General features: G+C 35.2%; 1 protein-coding gene across 1 annotated transcript in view; it reads left to right on the top strand.

Moving 5' to 3' along the window:
- Window positions 1–1,247: 1,247 nt before the first annotated feature.
- The window catches only part of LOC140157462 (uncharacterized), a 29,135-nt gene continuing 8,726 nt past the window's right edge, over window positions 1,248–21,656 (top strand). The window contains exons 1-9 of the mRNA XM_072180664.1: window positions 1,248–1,306; window positions 6,388–6,519; window positions 7,033–7,169; window positions 11,525–12,430; window positions 14,249–14,446; window positions 16,167–16,452; window positions 17,150–17,224; window positions 17,880–18,208; window positions 20,848–20,986. Coding sequence (XP_072036765.1) covers window positions 6,414–6,519; window positions 7,033–7,169; window positions 11,525–12,430; window positions 14,249–14,446; window positions 16,167–16,452; window positions 17,150–17,224; window positions 17,880–18,208; window positions 20,848–20,986 — 2,176 coding nt within the window. The 5' untranslated portion in view covers window positions 1,248–1,306; window positions 6,388–6,413. The remainder of the gene's footprint in view (window positions 1,307–6,387; window positions 6,520–7,032; window positions 7,170–11,524; window positions 12,431–14,248; window positions 14,447–16,166; window positions 16,453–17,149; window positions 17,225–17,879; window positions 18,209–20,847; window positions 20,987–21,656) is intronic.

A 21,656-nucleotide genomic window follows, 5' to 3' on the forward strand; every position in this document is an offset into this window, starting at 1 on the left:
ATGGCCTATATGGATGTATTATCCATGCAACCAATTTCTGAAAAATCGGGTATGGGGCCCTAGGTGTGGGGCATAACGGAACAGGGTTCCGTGTTAAGGTGGTCCCACAGATGGGTTCCGTTTTGCCCCAATTGGACATAACTTGTCTTCACTCAAGGAAATGTAGGCGTTATCTAGGGGCCTACTCGGCAGTAAACACTTCGCTGAAACATAGACATATAACTAGACCTACAGATAGAATTAATGATTAAAAGTTAACCACTTACTCCACAGAGATGGCCTACTGAATATTTCTTTCTAATCAAATATTGGTCATACATATTATAGGCCTACTAGGCCTATAAGAAGTTAACCACTCACTCCACAGAGATGGTAGGCCCACTTAATATTGTAACTGAATATAGGCCTACATATAACTAGGACTAGGGCCTACCGATGGAACAACTAATATAAGTTTGCACCCAGGGTGCCGTTTTACCGCATAGGGGGGGGTGTTCCGTTTTGCCCCGATAGTGGGGCAAAACGGATTTATTTTTTTGAAAATATTTCTTCATTTTTATAAAAAATTGTAAGATTCAAGTTATATTGGTTAATGGTATATTAAAGGTAAATACAAACTTCAACTGAATAAATAATTTTTACAGTCATATTACTTATGGTGACGTCACAGAGCATCCTCAAAGTTAAGTGTTCCGTTATGCCCCACCTTCCCCTACAACGTACGGTCTATGGAGCAGTGTAGGCTAATACACATAATCATGCATAACTCGCAAACGCAAATTTTGGGAATATGCTTTTTTCGTGGATATGTACTGAAAAATGTCATAAAAAGAGGATGCTAGGATCACGAAAGGCCTACTCCTTTAAAAGATGTAGGGGCCTAAAATAATTTTCCCGCCAAACACACTGATCCTGCGTGCATAGGCCTATAGATTTTTGTAGTTTCTGGAATTTCCCACATTTTAGCCAATTGTCTTTGTTACTTTTTAAATAAAAGATGTAAAATTCCAACTTTTTCCGCCAAACATAATGATCCTGCGCTGCGTGCATAGGCGCAAGGCGGTAGAGTTTCTGGAATTTCCCGTTTTGGTAACCATTCTATTTATAATCTAGTCTCAATCCCACATTTAAAATCCCAGATAAGCTTATAGCTCTTTCGTCACATGTTTGAGGCATAATACGTCTGGGATTGAGACTATACCCTACCTAAACATGAATGCGATTGCGCGGTTGCATTGACCTTACTTCCGGTGCGGCAGACACAAAAAAATATATCGCTAGTTGATGAAAGTTGGCTCAGAAAATCGTAAGTTATGACATTTTATGCGAACTTATTATAACTACAGTATAATTCGATGACAATTTGGGGTTTTGCAATATTTAATTTGTGAAATTAATTAACAGGGAATGTTGGTTAAATCTCAAATTTGCGTAGATGCTCATCATCATCATGCATGCATGATCTGATTCTTTATTGAATCTAAAATAATAATTAAAAGCTTACGTGTACATGAATGATTGATTGATTTTATTGATTGATTTTCATTATTAATTCAACATTCATCTAAATAATACATCGAATATAGGCGATCTTTTCTTTTAGACCACCCGAGCTTTATAAGGTTAAAGATAAAATTTAATACGAATTTATCAAATTGTTCAACTTTTGCATCAAATCATTCATGCATTTGTCATGATTTGTAGACAAGAGATAATACCCTGTGTGGGCAAGTCATACATTGTACTTCAGTATGACTTGCCCTGAACATCCATATATGCTCGGAAGAGACGGATAAATTGCATGACAGCCTGCCAATTTAAGCTTCCTATAATATCAATTGCACATAACATACGTAAGTCACAAACTTACAAACTTCAATATGCACTTCAAATACAGCAGACCAGCTGTTAATTATTACCGATCCTGCAGAATAACTTAATCGTCCATTTCATGGAATCCGTTGCTCAGAATTGCCAATTTCATTTTTATCTGTCAAATGCGCTGTGGATGTGCTCAGAGATTTTATGATGTGCTTCATTAAATCACAGGTGTGAAACTGACTTTATACCACTCGCTCGCTTTCGCAGAAAAGCGAAGCCTCCGGCTACCTCGTGGCATGACGTCATCATGGACGTGTACAAAATTTCCGATGGGCGCCTTATTTATTTATTTATCCGTTTTGTGATTGGTTGCAAACACCATTCATCACAATCGTAAGCCAATCAATGAACGCGGCGGCCTTTTACGGTATGAATTAATGTGACCCGCCAGTAAAGTACGTCTAACCTGATTGGTTTACAAAACAACTTTGATAAGACAGGGTTCGAGGTTTGAGTACGGTTTCACTGCCAAATGTGTGAAAAAAATATTCAGGTGTGAAGAATACTTCTAAAAATGAGCATACATGTATAGTATTTCTAAGGTCAAAATGTCTGAATTTTCAATTTTTCTAACTTAGAATACTGTATCTTAAGTCATTTTTGGGTTAAACATGGATTTATGGCCATTTTTTACTGAAAATTACCAGTTTTAGGTGAAAAAAAAAATCACCATTAATTTTTAATCCCTAATATTTTCTACTATATAGATAAATGTTGTCTTTCTCTGTTATTTTGTATTACCTGATGGTTTATTTGTTCAAATAAAACTGTTTTTAATTGATTTCATCGCTTACTTTGTATACCATACCGGATAAAGTTGAACTTGAAAGTGAAAAAAACGAAGCCCCAAAAGGTCATTTTTAGAGATTTGTATCTTAGTTTCGCCATAAAATTTGATCTAAAGAGGCTAGAGACCTCATTAACCCCTCATTTTAATGATATTTCAATTTGCCACACACTGATAATAATTTTAACTTCCTTAAAAAAGAGAAATTGAAGAAAATTGCAAAATGTTACCCATACCCTAAGCGTGAAAAAAATATGGCAAATTGTAAAAAATATTTGGGAAAAACTTATGGAGGTACAGCTCTGAAAAGTTGATCGATTGTGCACTCTACCAATCCCCACAATCGATTAGATTTGTGGAATGATGCCATGTATACTTTTTTCAAAATAATTTTTTTTACAACTCAGATTTTGCCCCATTTTGAGGTTCACACCATTTTTCTGATGTACATGTATCAACCCCTTAAACCCAAAGGTCACACCCATAAAAGTTATTCCAGGAAGAGCAGTCAATGCCTTTCATGTTGTGCCCTCAAATATGTAATTATAAAGGGATGATCTGATGATAATACGACCACCGATGATGAAGAATCTTTCACACGGGAGATGTAGTATGGGCAAAGCATGGTTGCTACTGGTATCCAGCTAAAGTCATTTCCCCAACTGATGTACCTGAACATCTATCTGAAGTTCTATCCTGAGAAAACTGAATCAGAATCAAGTAATAGTCAAGTGGTATGGTGAAGAGAACTTTAGTTCTGTACCAGCTCATCACATCAACCATTTATCCAAAAAAAAGTTGATGCAGCCCATGCTGCTAGATCACACAATATTCAGTTGCACTATCAACAAGCCATTTCTGATGTCAGGGGTGAATAAAGTGCTATGCTTCAGTATAAACATTTTAAGATTGTGTAAAGGTAATCAGTTATACATTAACACTTTAAGAACATCATTTCTTTATGAGTTTAGACATCAATAGATTTATTGTCTTGACACCAAACCTGACCGCTATATGTTTACTAAATATATAGGAATACAGGGCCTCAGTACCAACATCATTTCATTTTCATACATGAGAACAGTGTTTAAGCAGTCTTTATAGTTTGTTTAACATATTTATAGATTCAAAACAACTTAACTGAAGTAATAATGCTCTGTAACTTTTTAAAATACAGTTGTGTTCCAAGTAGACTCCCAGGATTCTTCGTAAAAACAACATGCGCTTAGAATTTGTTACATATCTTTAAAATGGTGATACCCTGTGTATTAAAAACTTCAGAAATGGACTCAGCACAAAATTCTAGTCCAGAAAACATGTATAATGTTATGATAACATGAACTTCATTTTTCCCCCATTTTGGCAGTAAAACCGTACTCAAACCTCGAACCCTGTCATAATTGCCAAGGCTAAGCCAGTCAGCGTGCTCGATGCTTAACAACCTGGTCATAGAGGTTTTTTTTTTTTTTTTAAGAGGCGAATTCACATGGTGATCCAGCGATCGAGTATAAATTCAGCATGACTTCTGCTTTCGCAGGTGCAATAACAATACATGGACACAATCAGTGACATTTACACAATGCAATAATGAATTATTTATGACATGCATGGGCTGGATTTTACGATCGAGGTAAGGTTTTTGGCCTGAGTGTCCCTGCGTGAATATTGTTAGTTTTCAGCATCAAAGATACTTGCGATGACCAGTTTTTTGCGGACACTTTGATAACAGGTAACTTTTATAGGTCATAGGGTAAAAAAGATAGTTGTAGGCCTACAATTGTACGAAAATACATGTATACATTTTGTTATAGGCCTAAAATGTTTACAAAAATATATTGGTCCACACGTTGTGCATGTATTCAGTTGTTCGACGTATAGACAAGAGATGCCAGGCAAACCTTTAGGCCAAGTAAAATAAATAATGTGTATATCGTCCCTGCCCTCACCGATTTTTGGAGATTTTCAAATATTTTTGTTATTTTTCCTATTGCTTCCTTGATGCATTTTCACATGTCAAGCAACATCGGCATCGCTGGGGAGATAAGATTTCTTCAACTCACTTTTACCTCAGCGTCAGTGATTTTTATTGCTTAATCAGCTTGCCGCTCTGAAAATGGAAGTAAACACTGAGCATATGTGAGAATTGACTTTCTGCAATTTTAAGCGATCAAGTATAAAATTCAGCTTGTCAAGCCATGCTCTCATCATTGCCCACCCGTGATTACTGCACCGTATCTGATGACAGAAGATTTACATGAAACTGCCAATATTTGCAAACGAACTTGTATTCCAAAGGCTCGGTAATAATTAATAGTTTTTGTAAGTAGTGCAAGTTGAAGTTTAATACTGAAGTTTAATACTGAGTTTGTAGTTTCGTAAGTTATGTACATTTGTACAAAAGTGTTATCTTATCATTATCCATTTTCCAAACACTGTTTGATTGCTCTTTCAACCTGTGGAAATAGAAAAAAGTAAGTGCTAACCAAATGTCAAAAAATGTGATTTCAAAAACGTTTCTCATTTTTGTCCCTATTCACCCCTGCGTCCCTATCCACCCCATTCTAGGAAACTCAAAAACAAGAAAAATATTAGCAAAATTTGCTTGAACAGGTTTGCTACAACTCAATGGTCAAACATCAGTAGTGCAATACGGAATTACACCCTGGCTGACAATTATAATTATAAATTCATCAAGACTTGCAGTTGCAACTTATGTTTTTAAATTATATTGTTTTGAACCATCCAAATATTGACCGAATGCATAAAAAACTATTTATGGACTCCTTTATTTCTAAATCAAAGTGGATTGTAATTCATTTGACAGCTACACCCATAATGTACTCTCAAAATTAATATGATCTCATGGGCCCCCCAATTGGGCCCCAAACATTGAGGTTCATTTTGCAGCAAGATTTTCTGCCTACCTCCCTAAATTTCAAGTTATTACTCCTGCGGGAAAACAAAATGGGAGTAAGAAGCTCAAAATTTCAGGATTTTCATCTCATCAATACATTGTATCTATCACCAGTCACACAAAATAGGAAAAAATAAACAGATATACGCGTTGGGGGTAGCAGATCTGTTTTGCTCAGTAAGGGTGTGCAATATCGCTCGAGGCAACAATATCGTGAGCAAATATTAATTATTGCGATGTGATAATTCTCACTGCTTCATCGATGACCCAACGATAAACTATAGACCGAACATCTCCCAAACAGGCCTTACATGTATATTAAGTATGCCTGGACCAGGAGCTAAAATGAGCTCCTGGTCCCAAAGATGGCTCCCTGGGATGGCTCCTGGTCCTATAGTTCATAGTGTAAAATATTGGATACACCAGGAGCCAAAACTGGGTGCCTGGTTAATATAAGTTTTGCTCCCAAATGAAAGCTGAATAAAGTCGCCAATTTGGCAATAATATTACAAGTTTGTAGTCAGATTTTCGTCATTTTACCTTTCTAATACATGTATAATGAAGCACTAATTCCTTTTATTAATCCATTTAATATTATTTCAATTATTGGTTTGACAAAAATGGCGCGAAAATCAGGCTGAACGTGAACGTTCAAGTTGATCGATATCGTTATTGTTTTTTGAAATAAAATCTTTTAACATTGAAATATTAAAACTTTTTGTCGCAATATGGAAAACCCTGGCGATGCCCACCCTTATTGCTCAGAAACCCTTATTTTTTACCATCTTTGCTATTTTTTTTCCAGAAACTGTGGTAACTTGATAAGCAACAATGGCAAGTAAGGGTGTGAAAGATAAGTGCTCAGATGTCATGGAGGAGGAGAAAGAGATTATTCATAAAGTAACTCAAGAATTTCAGGAAGTCAAAATAACAGATGGTAAGAAAGTCTTCAGATTTTGGTTTTATCAAACTGGATCCTCAGGGTTAGAATTTCAGCACAAATCATAGATCATGTCTTTGTGATTATTATTGCGATTGATTCGTGAAAAACAACAACCAGCAAGAAGTGTTTGTGAGATGAATGAAAATGTCCTTCTGGAATGATACAGCGAAGGCCACTTGTAATCAAATGATAATTGCGCGTCCTAAAGTATTCACACGTATTACAACATTATTCTTCAAAGATTGTTTATACATGTAGGCCCAATGGTAAAATTAAACATTCTAGAAGTACGCTCTCTTCACCTAACATGAGAACACACAAATATGGTGGGGTCCTAATTCTTCCAGCCTACATGTAAGTAATCAGCGGTGTAGCGCGAGTCATCCGGGGTTGGGGGAGGTGACATACACTAGTCATATTTTCTGTGGGATTTGAGTAATTTTGACTTTTAATGAAATGAGACAAACTAATCAGAGAGTGAATTCAGCTGATATTGTTTATTTTCAGATCTTGATATAAATAAAGACCAGCCAGAAGAGGTGAAGGTGAAAGAATCCTTGGAACTAAAAAGCAATGAACAAGTCATCAATACGTCTACGCTCATCAAGAAGGCAGAAGGAAAAGATAAAGGCCAAACTTATGAAGTAAGTGTCATTTTGGTGAACTTGTACAACTGTATATGAAGCCATATGATATCAAATGTAGGGGTTTAAACTGATTTGTTAACATTTGACAGTAGATATTGACAATTTTTCAAAGACTGGTAATCCATTATTCAACAACTCTTCCTATACCTTTGTACAGGAGCCAACCGTTGTTAATCCGTGATGAATCTACACTTGCAGTAAGCGTATAGCGTATACGCGAACGCCAGCGCACATCCGTATTACGCGTGAGCGCTTAAAATTCTTCATGTCTGGAATCTGTGTGCGTATCACGCTTACAAGTTGAATTCAGTATTTTGGAAGTATCGGATCAAGATTGCCGTTTTATTCAGTTTTATTGCTGATATCAACAGAAATCACCGATCTTTTTGTAACTAATTAAGGCTGACTGTCAATGATTACTAGTAACTGACATTCCTCATGAAATAATAATGTGAATTATACGATCTTAAGCTTGTTTTCGTTGTTGAAAGGGGTTCAATCATGTTTCACCGTTGTTCATCACCTATTAACAACTCGCGTCCAGCGCGTCTGCGTGGTTTACTTTGCTCGGGCTTAGCTGCCCTTGCGAAGAAACACGGGCACGCCATATCGGAGCTGCTCCAAAGGTACTCTTAAGAAGCTACTCTGAAGTACATCTGATAGCTGTCAGCCACGAGCCAACCCTGGAGTAACACCGAAGTCAGCTCCGGTGTACAACCCCAGCCAAACGGGTCATTGACCGGCAGCGGTAAACAACTCGCCGAACGCGTAATCGGCCCCGTAGTACGGCGTACTAGTGCGCGTACCTAGCTATTTTTAGCAAAGCGAACGTTTGTTGTTTTGATTAATTGATTGACCATGTTTGTACGTTTGCATAGGGCATCATGAATCGTTTTCAGCCACACGGAGCGAGAATTACCGTTGTATGTCACGGAGACATTTTGTTTCTATGGTTGTTTCCTTTGTAGAAACTTGTTCTTTTGTTTAACGACAGTACGACTTCTTCTCAATTTGTTTTTTAAATCATTTTTAATCATTATTTAATTTTGTGTTTCTTGTTATGTTTTTAGTTTTGCTAAACTTGAGATGTTTGCGTGACATTGTTTTTCTGTATTTTAAAGAAAGTGTGCACACTGCGGTGTGCGGTTCTACTTTCCCATGTTGTTTTTTATTACCCAAGTTTATTATTAGGCCCACAGTTAAAATTTATTCATGATTTATACTTCCTGAATTTCTTGTTTTCACGCCGTTTTCCTAACATTTTGCACCACATTACTTTACTGTTGCAAGTCGTAGGCCTAGGCAGTTTTGATATCTTACATGTTTTGGTTAGGCCCTACTACATGTAGTCTTTCATCTTTCATTGATGTTATTCGCAGTTTTCATATTTTTTTTACTTGGTTGTTATATTACTTTGACTTACCTATTTGATATGTGTTTTTTCGTTTGTTTGAGTAGGCCGTATTTTGTTTGTTTTTAAACATTTTTTCTTTGCTTATTATACTTGAATGATTGGTCACTTATTAAAAAGTAAATATTTAAATAACTTACTAAACAATTAAAGGAGTATTTCGTGATCCTAGCATCCTCTATTTATGTAATTTTTCATTAGATATCCACGAAAAAAACCTATTCCCAAAATTTCAGTTGCTTCCGATTTTGCGTTCGTGAGTTATGCATGATTATGTGTATTACACTGCTCCATAGACAATGCGTTGTAATTTCGTTCTGGTGCACCAGAGCGAAATTCAAATTTCACGATATCTTTGCTAAACGAATTAATCTGCAAGAAATATTTTGTACATAAACATTATGTAGCCAGAGGTTTCCAGTGATATAAAAATCTCAACTTTTTTTGAGAAAAGTGGAGGGATGAGGCTGTGGATCACGAAATGCCCCTTTAAATAGTAAATAAGTAAAATATAATACATATAAAGAAATAATAAATATAAAATTAAAAATAAATTTAATAAAAGCGTAAAAAATAACTGAATAAAAGTGGGGTCCTAAAATAAATATTAGCTATAAAATGGCCAATCATTCAAGTATAATATGCAAAGAAAAATGCTTAAAAACATACAAATGCAGGCCTACTCAAACAAATGAAAAAACATGTAAGCAAACAGGTAATCAAATTAAAAAGCTAAATAACAACCAAGTTAATGATATTTATTATCATTCTATAATTGATTATTTTACATAGGCGTAGGCCTACGATTACTACTATTCATTTTTTTTTTTTATTTAGGCCTAATACACATGTTTACTTACCGGTATTTACTTTCTTATAAATGTGTAGTTTTTACTTGTTAATTTAATTAGGCCTACCGGTACCTATTATTTTATTTACTTGTTTATTCATTGATAAATTTATTTAGTCAGTCATTTACTTCATTAATTTTACTTAATTTTCTGAACTTGTTTATGTATTTGTGTAGGCCTACATTTGTATTTACTTGTTTACTATTTTCTATTATTATACTATTAACATATATTTGAAAAATAATAAAAAAAGAAAGAACAAAAATCCCTAATATATCCTAATAAAAGCATAAAATAAAGCCAAATTGAGAAAATAGCATTCAATCTGGCAACAGATCATCACACATTTTTTTACGGAGTACCTCTAGAGGTACTCCGCTATAGAATGTCTCTACGGGAGTAGTCCACGGATTTTTGACTCTCGTTACGGTGCACCGCTGCAGAGTAGCCCTGGGGGTAATCTGGAGTAGCTCCAGAGTACATCCAGTGAGAAATTGGATGTGTAGAATTCACGCTCTTCAAGTCTCTTTGGCCCAGTACATGTACATTTTGTATCATTAGCGCAGCAAATGTGTTCGTAACATTTTCAAATGACCAAAAAAATCCCAAAACAAAACACCAAATTTGTTTCCTGCAGGCTGCATGGTATGCACATTTTGTTTTTGGGAGCAATTTTACTGTACTTATGTATTTTTTTTTTTTTTGAAATCCAAAAAAAATTTAGCAAAAATTAATTTTTTTCATACTTTTTGTTACAACCAATACAAAACAAACAAACTTTGGGTTTTTTAACCATAGATTATAAAATGTTTTAAATAACATTCTCAAAATATTTTCAAGTGTTGCCACACAACATGTGGAAAAATATTTTGTGACAAAATATTTAACATTTTTTTTATAGTAAATATTTTTGGAAAATTTAATGTTTTGATATTCATTCATTTCATTTAATTTCATTTCCACAATTCACATAAAAATACAAAATATGCACTAAAATATCATTACATCAAAATACCATCAACGAATCATGGAGGAGATGGCCAAAAGGCCAGTAAGGCCAGAGGTAGCCACCCTCTTTAACAGAAAAGTTACCAAACACAAAACACTACAGCAAAAAATTAAAATTAAAAACAACAAATAAACAAACAAGAACCAAAAAATCTACAATGCTCGGCAATTAATCATATTTTGAAATTAAGTGTCTCTTACGTTCCGGAAATGTTTCACAGAATAAGACGGGTAAAGACGCTCTTAAAGATTTTTGCAATGAGTTCCATAATATATGGACAGCGTGATCGGTGAATACCCTGCTATTTTTAGTTAAGTTATAGTTATTAGCGTTTCTTGTTTGGTAATCATGAATATTTAGATCGTAGGGTAAATAAACTGTTAAATAAGCTCGGTAATTCATTAATACTGTACTTATACATATAAAAACTCTAAATAAATTATAATTTATAGGTGTCATTGTTTGCCAAAATGTTATATTTGGCAAACAAGGGGGCTGTAAGACTTCTATAATGACTATTGGCTACTGTCCTTATTGCCCATTTTTGGAGTTTCACAATTTTATCCAAATATGTTTTGCATGTGTTTCCCCAAATTAATATTCCATAATTCACATTTAAAAAGGTTGAATAAAGGTACAATATAGAGTATTTATTTATTAAGAATGTGATCTGGTACAAAGAATTTGAGTTTGTTCATTACACCAATATTCCTTGAAATAGTTTTTGTTATAAATACAGTTAATATGACACTTCCATGTTAAGTTTTCGTCTATGAGTACTCCCAGAAATTTGGTATTATCTACCCTTTCAAGAACGAAATATAGCCCAATCTTTTTATAATTAAAAATGTTTTTACAAGGTTAAAAAAATGTTTTAAACATGTTCTTAAACATCTGTGCATTTGTTGGGAACTTCAAGAACAAAGGAACCTGTTATCTTTTCACACTTCGCACAATCCTTGTTGTATGCATACAGATTCCAGTTTAATGTACACAAATGTCATTGGGTTAAATGTATTGATTCTTGACTGTTTCATTAATATTATAATTTTGTTTTGTTTTGTTCTTATTTAATAATTAGAATCTAAACGACAAAGATTCACAAGCATCGGTTCATGCCATCGATTGTCTGACACAGCCACAACATCGCGACACCATACTTGGATCATTTCATCAAGGAGACTACCAACGTTTCTCTGAATCATCAGCAGGCAAACAATGTACTGTAGTCTCATTAGTTGCAGCTGTAGATGCTCAACATAATCTTCCCGACCAATGGAAAACTGCTGATTTAGATAGAGTTGTGATAGCTGGAGATGAGAGGTACAACTCCCTTAGACTATCTGGCTATCCTCATATAGATGAGGTACCTAAATTTTTTTTCCTTGGAGATTATGCCATTGAATGGCAAGTCAAAAAAACTTTTACGGGTACCCTCTGCATGGAGGATTTAGTCAATCTTTCCAGTGGCCTTCATCTAGCATTTGACAATGAAGGATCAAAAGCGTGTGCATTACTGGTTTGTAATTGGTACACTACAGCCATTGTGAAGATTGGTGATTTTGATACTTATGCCCTGGTGGATTCGCATGGAAGAAATGCAGACGGAGTATGTGACCCCAACGGAAAAGCTGTTGTGCTCATCTTCACTTCTTTGACAAAACTTTACAATGGTCTTCTACGACTCTTTAAATCACTTAGAGCTAGAGGTGATACACAGTATGATCTACATACATTGGCAATTTTAACGAGTACACTTGATGAGCAACAAGCACAGCAGGCACAGGCGCAAAACAATGATGACAGTAAATTTGATGCTACTAAGGAAAGGGAAGAAGATTTGAATAAAAAAGAAGGACTTAGATTACTGAACGAAAGGGCATTGCTAGAGCACTTTTTACTGGATCTTGTCCATGTCATTGACTGCAGTGGCTGTAAAAACTGTTTCGGAAAAAGAGGTTCCATGACCTATGTAACTCCCCGAAATGTAAGTATGCTAGTCACCTCAGTATTTGGGTAAAGCACCCTCCTCTGAAAATCCCAGCTTACAGGATGGCTTTTTACACAGCCGTGACGTTAGTCACGGCTGTGTCTTTTTTCTTACAGGTTCTTTCTTCTTTCTTTCTTTCTTTCTTCTTCTGTCAACCATTACATTTGCTCTAGCACTCACACGCTTACATCGATTTTAACCTAACTTGGTCACAATGTTCATTGACCGTGCCCCTACATGTCACATGAAACTTGTGGGGTCAAAGGTCACGCAGAGGTCATAGGGGTCAAAAACGTGATTTCAACTAAAATGCATCTTCTCCCACAACTTACGTAGGACAGTGACGCCACTAGCACACAAGCATTGTTATCATCCAGTGTCTATATGGTGTACACAGATTTGGGGTCAAAGGTCGTTAATGGGTTACTTCCGGTGTAAAATGAAATACCTTCAAAAAATTGTATTAGCTAAACAAAATATAGGGCAGTAACGGTATGTTCACATCTGAGTTGCAGTTACCTAGTGTATATGTGATATTTTTTATATGGGTCAAAGGTCATTAAGGGGTCATTTCCGGTATAAAACGAAATAACCTTTAAAATGCATCTTCTCCCACAAATTACGTGAGGACAGTGACGCCACTTGCACACATGTATTGTAATTACCTAGTGTCTATAGGGTGTACACAGATTTGGGGTCAAAGGTCATTAAGGGGTCACTTCCGTATAAAACGAAATATCTTCAAAAATTTTTATTAGCTAAGAAAAACGAGGACAGTAACGGTATATGCACACATAAATTGTGGTTGCCCAGTGTATATGTGGTATTTTTTATTTTGGGGTCAAAGGTCATTAAGGGGTCACTTCCGGTATAAAACGAAATACTTATAAAATGCATCTTCTTCCACAAATTACGTAGGACAGTGATACCACTTGCACACATGCATTGGTGTTACCCAGTGTATATGGGGTGTACACAGATTTGGGGTCAAAGGTCATTAAGTGGTCACTTCCGGTATAAAACGAAATACCTTCAACAAAAATTTTATTAGCTAAGAAAAACAAAGGACAGTAACGGTATGTTCATATATGAATTGTGGTTACCCAGTGTATATGTGGTATTTTTTATTTCGTGTCAAAGGTCATCAAGGGTCACTTCCGGTCTGAGACGAAAAACCTTCAAAATGCCCCTTCTGCCACAAGTAACATGGCATAGTGATGCCACATGCAAATGTACATTGACACTAGCCAATGTCTATGGGACTTTCATATATTTTGGGGTCAAAGGTCAATAAGGGGTCACAACACGGCTGTGTTCGTGGTCTTAGACCACAGCTAAGTCTAGTTTAGTTTGTGCCTAAAATTCCAGTTCTATCATATAGGCAGCCCATGTGCGCCATTAGGCCAAAAGGCCTTGAATTTGTCTTTGGTGGAAATTCTGTGGTCAGTGAGTGTTTTACATACAAGTTGAAGTTACTTTTGGTACTTGAAAAAAGAAAAGATATTAGAAAAAAAAGTTAATACCTTGGCTGTTTTAGCCAAGGCTGATTTTGGTATTACATAGAAAACACAGCTATATAGTCACATTTTTATGAATGTAACATCTTTTTTTTGTCATTAATTGATGAAATATAATGTTGGGGCATGTATGAATAGATTTGATAGAATTGAGGGCATGATTGTAGTTTATGCTGTCAATTCTACTATTCAAGGCTTTTGAATAATTTTAATTATTATTGCCCATACCTATTTTAAGATGTCTTTTCAAGATTACAATTTGCCCAATTAAATATTAATTTTTTTAAATACATTGTAGGGCATTTTATCAGGTGAATCCGGGCAACAATATTTTGAGGGAGAGCACTACCGTGAAATTGATGAAGACCCCGATCCAGAACCAAATCCTATACAAAGTGGAGTGACCAAATCGTCCAGTGATGAAACAAATGCAGGAAGTTACGGCATCGTAGTTAAAGCAATTGATGTTACAACAAACAGAATATTTGCTTTGAAAGTAAGTACAATTTTTGTCTTTTCAACCCAAGCTTTCTCCTAGCTACACTATTTTGCTAAGACCTTTCGCATTGCCCAATTTGGCACTGTTTACACTGACTTTACAGTGTTTACAGGAAGCAGGTTCTGATTGGCTAATTGAGTCACGTCATCATCACATCAGCACCTCGTTTGTTGAACATGCTGTATATATATACGATCATTCTTTTTATGCGATGATCAGGACAAGTGATTGGCCTGAGTGCAAAGTATTTGCAAAGTACTGTAGTGCTTTCAAAATATCTCATATTACATGTAGTGCCATAAGTTTTCCGTGATCAACAGAAAATGGACACATTTCACAGAATTGAAGGTAGAAAAGGGAAACAGGATTTCATGAAATTGAAATAATTGAAAAAAGTGAATAAAATACATAGGAAATTAAAAAAATGTGTGTCTGTTGTTTTCAATAAGTAAATGTGTGCATGTAAAAGTATTTGTAGTTTGTAATATATATATGTATATCTTTTTAGACTTCTTGTAAACCAGACAAAACATGATAAAACGGACAAAACACAGAAAGCCACAAGAAAACAGAAACAACACGGAAAGTGACATATAGACAAATCGGAATTTAAAAGTAGAACACAGACAACTTATGGCTTTACCATACATCCCCTTACACCCATCGAATGTGTGTTATCAGTCCTCAGACCGCCCTCAGACACACACACACACAGGCATAGAGTTGTGCAGTAGCATGTTTTGTTGACATTTTTTTTGTCAATGTTTACATCAATGACAGAAGTACTCCCATAATTGAAAACTCAAATACAAAGGACATCAGTTGGCAATCTTAATGTTATGCAATCAAGTTTACAACACATCAGTCTTACAATGGGCAGAAAGTCACTGAGTCATGCCATTCAAGTACCAATATTGATTACTTCAAGTGGCCTACTGGAGTGACCAGATATAACCCTGTATGATTTTCATGTTATTTTGCAATAACAAAACCATGTTTGCCTTGATTTTGGTATGAAATTGAGCAAATAGAATTCAATGTCATGTCAATTTGGAGTTATTAAGGGCAACTAAAACTGATGTGAGGTAAGTTTTATCTGTTTGGAATCTGTATTGACTATTCTGAAGGAATTACTTCAATGTAAACAAACTAACTCATGGCCCATTGTGTACTGGTTTCAGTACCCTGTTTTCCATGGGTGACTGTAGGAACCCATGGATTCGATCAATGTAACATCCCCTATATGGAAGACATGACCTAATAATATGCCACACTGTGACACAGGTGGTGTAGAGAGAGTCAACCATTCAGGTAACCCCATTTGGAATTCACACACCCTGTGTAGAGGATTAAGATAATGTCTTCCATAGGAGGTGCATGGCTTTGAACTGGAATATCCAATTTTTATGAAAGGTGGTGTGAAGCATGGTCTCTTCTACCAGGTGGTGCAGTGATGGAATTGCGTCACTGAATATTTCGCATGTGCATGGGAATAATTTATTCCACTGGCTTCATCATTTAATGAACATCAAAAGTGATAGAACCTGTTCTGTTCTGTTGCTATACATGCGGCTTAAAATATGGTGTATTATTTTCTTTCATAGTCATCAAATAATAATGACGACAACTGGATATCTTTGGGAAAAAATGTGGCTATATTTGCATGTCACAAAATTCTTGTTAATTTTGTTTTCTGTATTATATTGTTATACAACAGAAGCTGAAGAAAGCCTCGGAATTTCGAAGAGAAGAAGTTCTCATATCCTGGATATTAGTGGGCTCTGGGTGCCCTGATTTTCTGGGAGTGCACTACGAAGTGGATGATCAAGGATGTAGTAATATCTACTTGATGTTTAGCCTTATGCTGGGACCAACTCTAGTTGACATGATGAGGCAAAACTACATTCCAGTCACAACAGAGTTGTGCGTACGTTGGTTACGTCAAATGCTGTGTACCCTTGACCGCATGTTCACACATGGGATTGTACATAATGACATTCATGGTAAATACTGACAACTTTGTTTCCTCCACCAGTAGCGTATAACTATACGGACCTTAAAGGGAAACAAAATTATAAAGTTCTCCAACTTCTCTTGCAGTGCAAATGAGAGAAGCCTTCCTGGAGTAAATAAGTAGAAGTTTTTATATATTTTTTTTAGCTATATTGTCCAAAAAAAAGTTAGTGAATTGACACCTAGTGTCCTTGTTACATGTATATGTTGTTAAGCCTCTGGGGTGAGTATAATGTGTGTGTAAGATTAACAAGCATTGGTGTTACTTTTCGGTCAGATATCTTTACCAATTATTGTGTAATCTAAAAAAAACACCTTGTAATTTCAATCCTTCCTTCGTCTTTTTACTTAGTTTACTATTTTGTGCTTGTTTGTTTGAATAAGTGTCTGCGTCAAGCTGTGCTGTCAGCTTCGGGTACCAACCAATTATCTGCAAATCGATGATCACGCTATACAATGAAACTGCGAAAGTTCCTGCTAAATTAAGGTTTATGACCAAAAATCGACCATGTGTTTTTTTCCTGACTAAAAACTTTTTTACATGGAGCAAAGGGTCTATTGGATAATATTACTTTGTAAAGAAAGAAAACACATTATCTGTGTCTGATTGTGTACTGTGGAAAAATGTATTATTCTTTGTAATTCTGACAAATTATGATACTTTATAACTCTGTTTTTACCCGTCAGGTAAGAATATCATGTTCCGTACTCTAAAATGTCAGGTGATCGTTTTGATTGACTTTGGAAATGCTCAACAATTCGGTAAGTATCCAAAATTGAATTAAAATCATAATTTTGTCATGTGAATTTGTGTATGTTATTAGTCACCCCCTGTTTTTTCACGAAATACGGGAAAATATATAATTCCATGAAGCCGAATGAGATTGCAGAATTATCAACTAAAGGATAAAAAACAATGTTATTTTATTATTTCAGTGACAATTGTATTTCAATAAAAAATATTTTGCCGAACTGCTCCTCAGCAAGCATACATAAGTAGATCAATTTGATCATATTTATAGGTTCATGCAGATTTCATGACATTGCCAATGAATTTTCCTGTATCCCCAGCAACAGTGTCAAATGCTGGTATTCGAGTGTTTTGTTTCCAAAATGCAATAGCCTCACTTAGTACATATTTCCATACTTTTATCATACCTTTGTGTTGGATTTCAGATTTTGTCTTTTATTGTTTTCACATTTGTTCCTTTTGTAAATTTATAATGATTTTATTATTCGAGTTTCTGTCGATAAATTTTCTTTTCTGTGGGTAATTATACTTTCAAAATAAGTTGATGACATATAATAAAAAACCAGAATCCCCAATATATATAATAATTTAGAAATTACCAGTAACTTTGATGAAAAAGGGGTCGTATAATCAAATTATTCTTTATATTGTATTGAATTATAACAGATGTATACGTACCTCTTGGAATGGAGAGTGGAAAGATTAAAGACAAACATATTTGCGCATCATCTGAAAAGTTGCCTCGATATTCTAAATCCAGAGCTCGTTTGAATCAACTGAGTGGCCAACCATGGGAATCTGCAGGTGCTTGGAGGCCAAATACAAATGAGCAAACTGAGTGGATAGGAGTGCAATTTGCCAAGAACACACCTCTCAAAGGACTCATACTGCAAGGGTGTCACATGGAAGAGGCCTGGGTGACGGGGTACCAATTACAATACAGAAAGGAAGATGGCATTTTGCAGGTTGTGAAGAATGCCTATGGACTAGTTCAGGTATTTAAAAAAAATAGTTTCAGGTTGTGGTGGCTGCACCTCCAGACAGATGTTTATGATAAACACCCTCTCTCACTTAACTGAATTGCCACACCATTTTCTTGCATGGAACCCCTTCACAAAATACACTAATGCCTGATTGTGATTTGAAAATGTGTGCTTAAACAGCCATATTTGAAAGTGTATCAGATGTGGCATTTAAATGCATTCTGTTATTTTGTGCAATAATGAACTCCACTGAAGGCCCTTGTTTACAATTGGTCATATCAACACAACATGCAATGGTCCTGCGCATTAAAATTAACCCATGGACAAAATTGATTTTTGTCACTTCGAGAATAAACAAATTCAAATATTTTCTTTTTTACTATCCTTTATCTTGTGATAAAGGATAGGCAAGTCCCAATCTATAACATGATAGAGGAAATTAAACAAAAATTCCTAATGTTTATTCTCATTCTTAAATTTAGTTTTCTCATGAAGATATACAGGGTGTAATAATAAATTTTATACAATTACATTTGGACTTTTCAGGAAAAAACAATTAGTAATATCTTGGGTAAAAGAAGACATTTAGTTGGTTTCTTTACTATCTTGGGTTCAAAAGCTATGTCCGATTAGCTAAATCGTCCAGAATACGTGTTGGGCCACTTTGCCAAGTTTGCGTATAACAAGTTTGCGACGCATTAAATGCTTATCGTGCATTAAACATAAAAAAACTGACACAAAAGAATTATAAGTGGTTTTTCTTTATATAATTAACATATACAGGGTGCCCCCCCCCCAAAAAAAGAAGCCCCTCATTGCGCCCTCTTTTACTCCTATTTCTGATAACTTAATCAAATATGTTTTGGTATGTAAAGAAACCTTGACTCGTTAGCTTTAATAAACCAAAACAATTATATCAATCGGTTTACAACTTTTGAAGATATGCTCTTTTAAAGAAATGTACCCGTTTCTCACTCTGTCCATGGAGAAGGTTTGGCTACTTCAAAGATTGAAAAGGAGTACACATACCATGCATGAATATCAAACATTCCTCAATGATAACTTTATAAAATAACTTAATTTATGGAATGGGCTTTACCGGTGGGTTTATGGGCAATGGATTTTGTTAATAGTGTCAAATAGGAGAAAAAGAGGGCACAATGAGGGGCCTCTTTTTTTGGGACACCCTGTACTAAATAATAATATGACATTTCTTAAAAATTTATAACTGAAATCATGATATATATTTCAAATTATCTTATAAATAAAGTAATTTCCCATATCCCGAGATCACATCATTGGTGAAACTAAGAACAGTTTTTTGCATCCATAAGTACAAAACAAAATGGTAATGAAAAGTTTTAAAATTATAAGTTCAGCTGGACTTCTAGCTGTTTTGGGGCATCCACTATTGCCAGCATTTCTGTTGGTACTCTTACCAAATTCTACATACTTCTCATAGCTATACATAATTGTATGCCTTGATGGAAGATGTGAGTTTGGAATATAAGCTATATACAAACAGTCTTAAATTTCTGCTTGACTCCATGTGCTGCAGTATGTCACAACCTCTTCCAACGTGAATTGGGGTTGAGACATCAATTGTCGAGCTGCAGCCATGATTCCTAATAATGAGGTTGTTATCAGTGTTTAGTTGTGACTTTCAGAAACTCTGTTGTGTAATAATTTCTACCACTTCGAATACCCAATTGTTTAAAACTACCTATCATAAGATGACCGACCATCTGGTCCATGGGTCAACTCTGTTCAGTCATTTTTGTCACACACAGATAAAAGTGGCCCAAGCGGTTTTGAGACTAGCTGACATAATTGGCCATATGTGACCGTACACCACGAATGAGCCGTAAATGTCCTCAATTGTATTCTGAGTTACAGTGTAAAATGGGCATGAAGGTTGTATTCATAGGTACCTCAATTTGGTGCTACGTGTACCTCATTTAATGAGATACACGTAGCACCAAATTGAAATACCTATGAATATGACCTTCATGCCCATTTTACACTGTAACTCAGAATACAATTGAGGACATTTACGGCTCATTCGTGGTGTATGGTCACATATGATAGTCATATAAATATCAAACCAAAATATAAGTGGCATACTTGTGTAATTCTATTTTCCAAATTGTATAAATTTTATTGTTACACCCTGTAGATATTGAGGAAAATTTGAGCGTACCCAATATTTGTGTACTGCATTTGAAATTAAACACCCCTATCAAAATAATTAAGTTGCCCTGTGATGATGCTGGCTCATATACGGCCTGATAGATGACACTCGAAATCATGCGATTGTCCAATCAGATTTTGTGTTTACAAGCTAGACCACACCAGCGATACGACTTTACTTCACATTTTGTAGTTAATACAATAATCTTATTCTGGTGACGTTTTCTTAATTTTTTACACTACTTTATGCTTCAAAGCTAACACTTTATAATAATATGTAAATGAATTGTGAAAATTTCTGCCACAAGTGGGTTTCCTAACTTTACTTTTTTTACCACCCTGTGGTTATTGTTTGTGGATAGTGGATCTTGTTTTCCTTAGATGGTTAAATAAGAATAATACATAAGATAACCAATTATTGTCTGTCTTTTTCTCCATACATTTTTTCTCCACACGTGTAGGATTTTGTGGGCAACATGGATTCCAGTACACCTCGAGTCCAGATGTTACCACAGGCCATTGATGCCTGCGACATGCGGATCGATCCACAGAAATGGCACAAATCAATTGCATTGCGATTTGAATTACTGGGACCACCAGGTGAGTATTTTTCCTCCAAGGGGTATGGTCATGTGTCATATGGTGGGGCACATTTGCGTTACAAGCACTGATTTTGATCATTTGTCCTCATTTTCACTTAAGGTTGGTCTGAACCCTGGAATTATGGAAACTTTAGGGCCTCATAACTGCTAAATTGTTGGTCTAAAGTATATAAAAGTATACATATTTAGAATGGCAAAGACTTGATAAGTTCATCAGTGAGGTCAAATTTGGGCCAAAATGCTCATTTTTGGCCCAAAATCCCAAAAAACTGTTTTTGGCCCACTTCTTTTTCGTACATCCTATCAAAAAAATTCTTGGGCCAAAATTTTTTTTTTTTTATTAATTTTGAAAAACTAGATAAAAATATCTAGGAGCTGTTTTTTCATTTATTTAAATTGCACCAACTTTCGAAATTTGCACCAAAAATGGTCAAAAAATGCTGAATTTTCAAAAAATCATAAAAAGCCAGATTTTTGCCCAAATTTCAAATATTTTTGGTGAAGTTGGTCAAAACTAAAAAAAAAATAAAAAAACGGCTCTTAGATAAGATATTTTTATCTAGTTTTTAAAAATTAATAAAAAAAAAAATTGGCCCAAGAATTTTTTGGGTGGGATCTTTTTAAAAACCAATTTTTGGCATATCATAATACTAATCATGGCGTGTCCG

Source organism: Amphiura filiformis, chromosome 7 (assembly GCF_039555335.1).
Source record: "Amphiura filiformis chromosome 7, Afil_fr2py, whole genome shotgun sequence".
NCBI lineage: Eukaryota > Metazoa > Echinodermata > Ophiuroidea > Amphilepidida > Amphiuridae > Amphiura > Amphiura filiformis.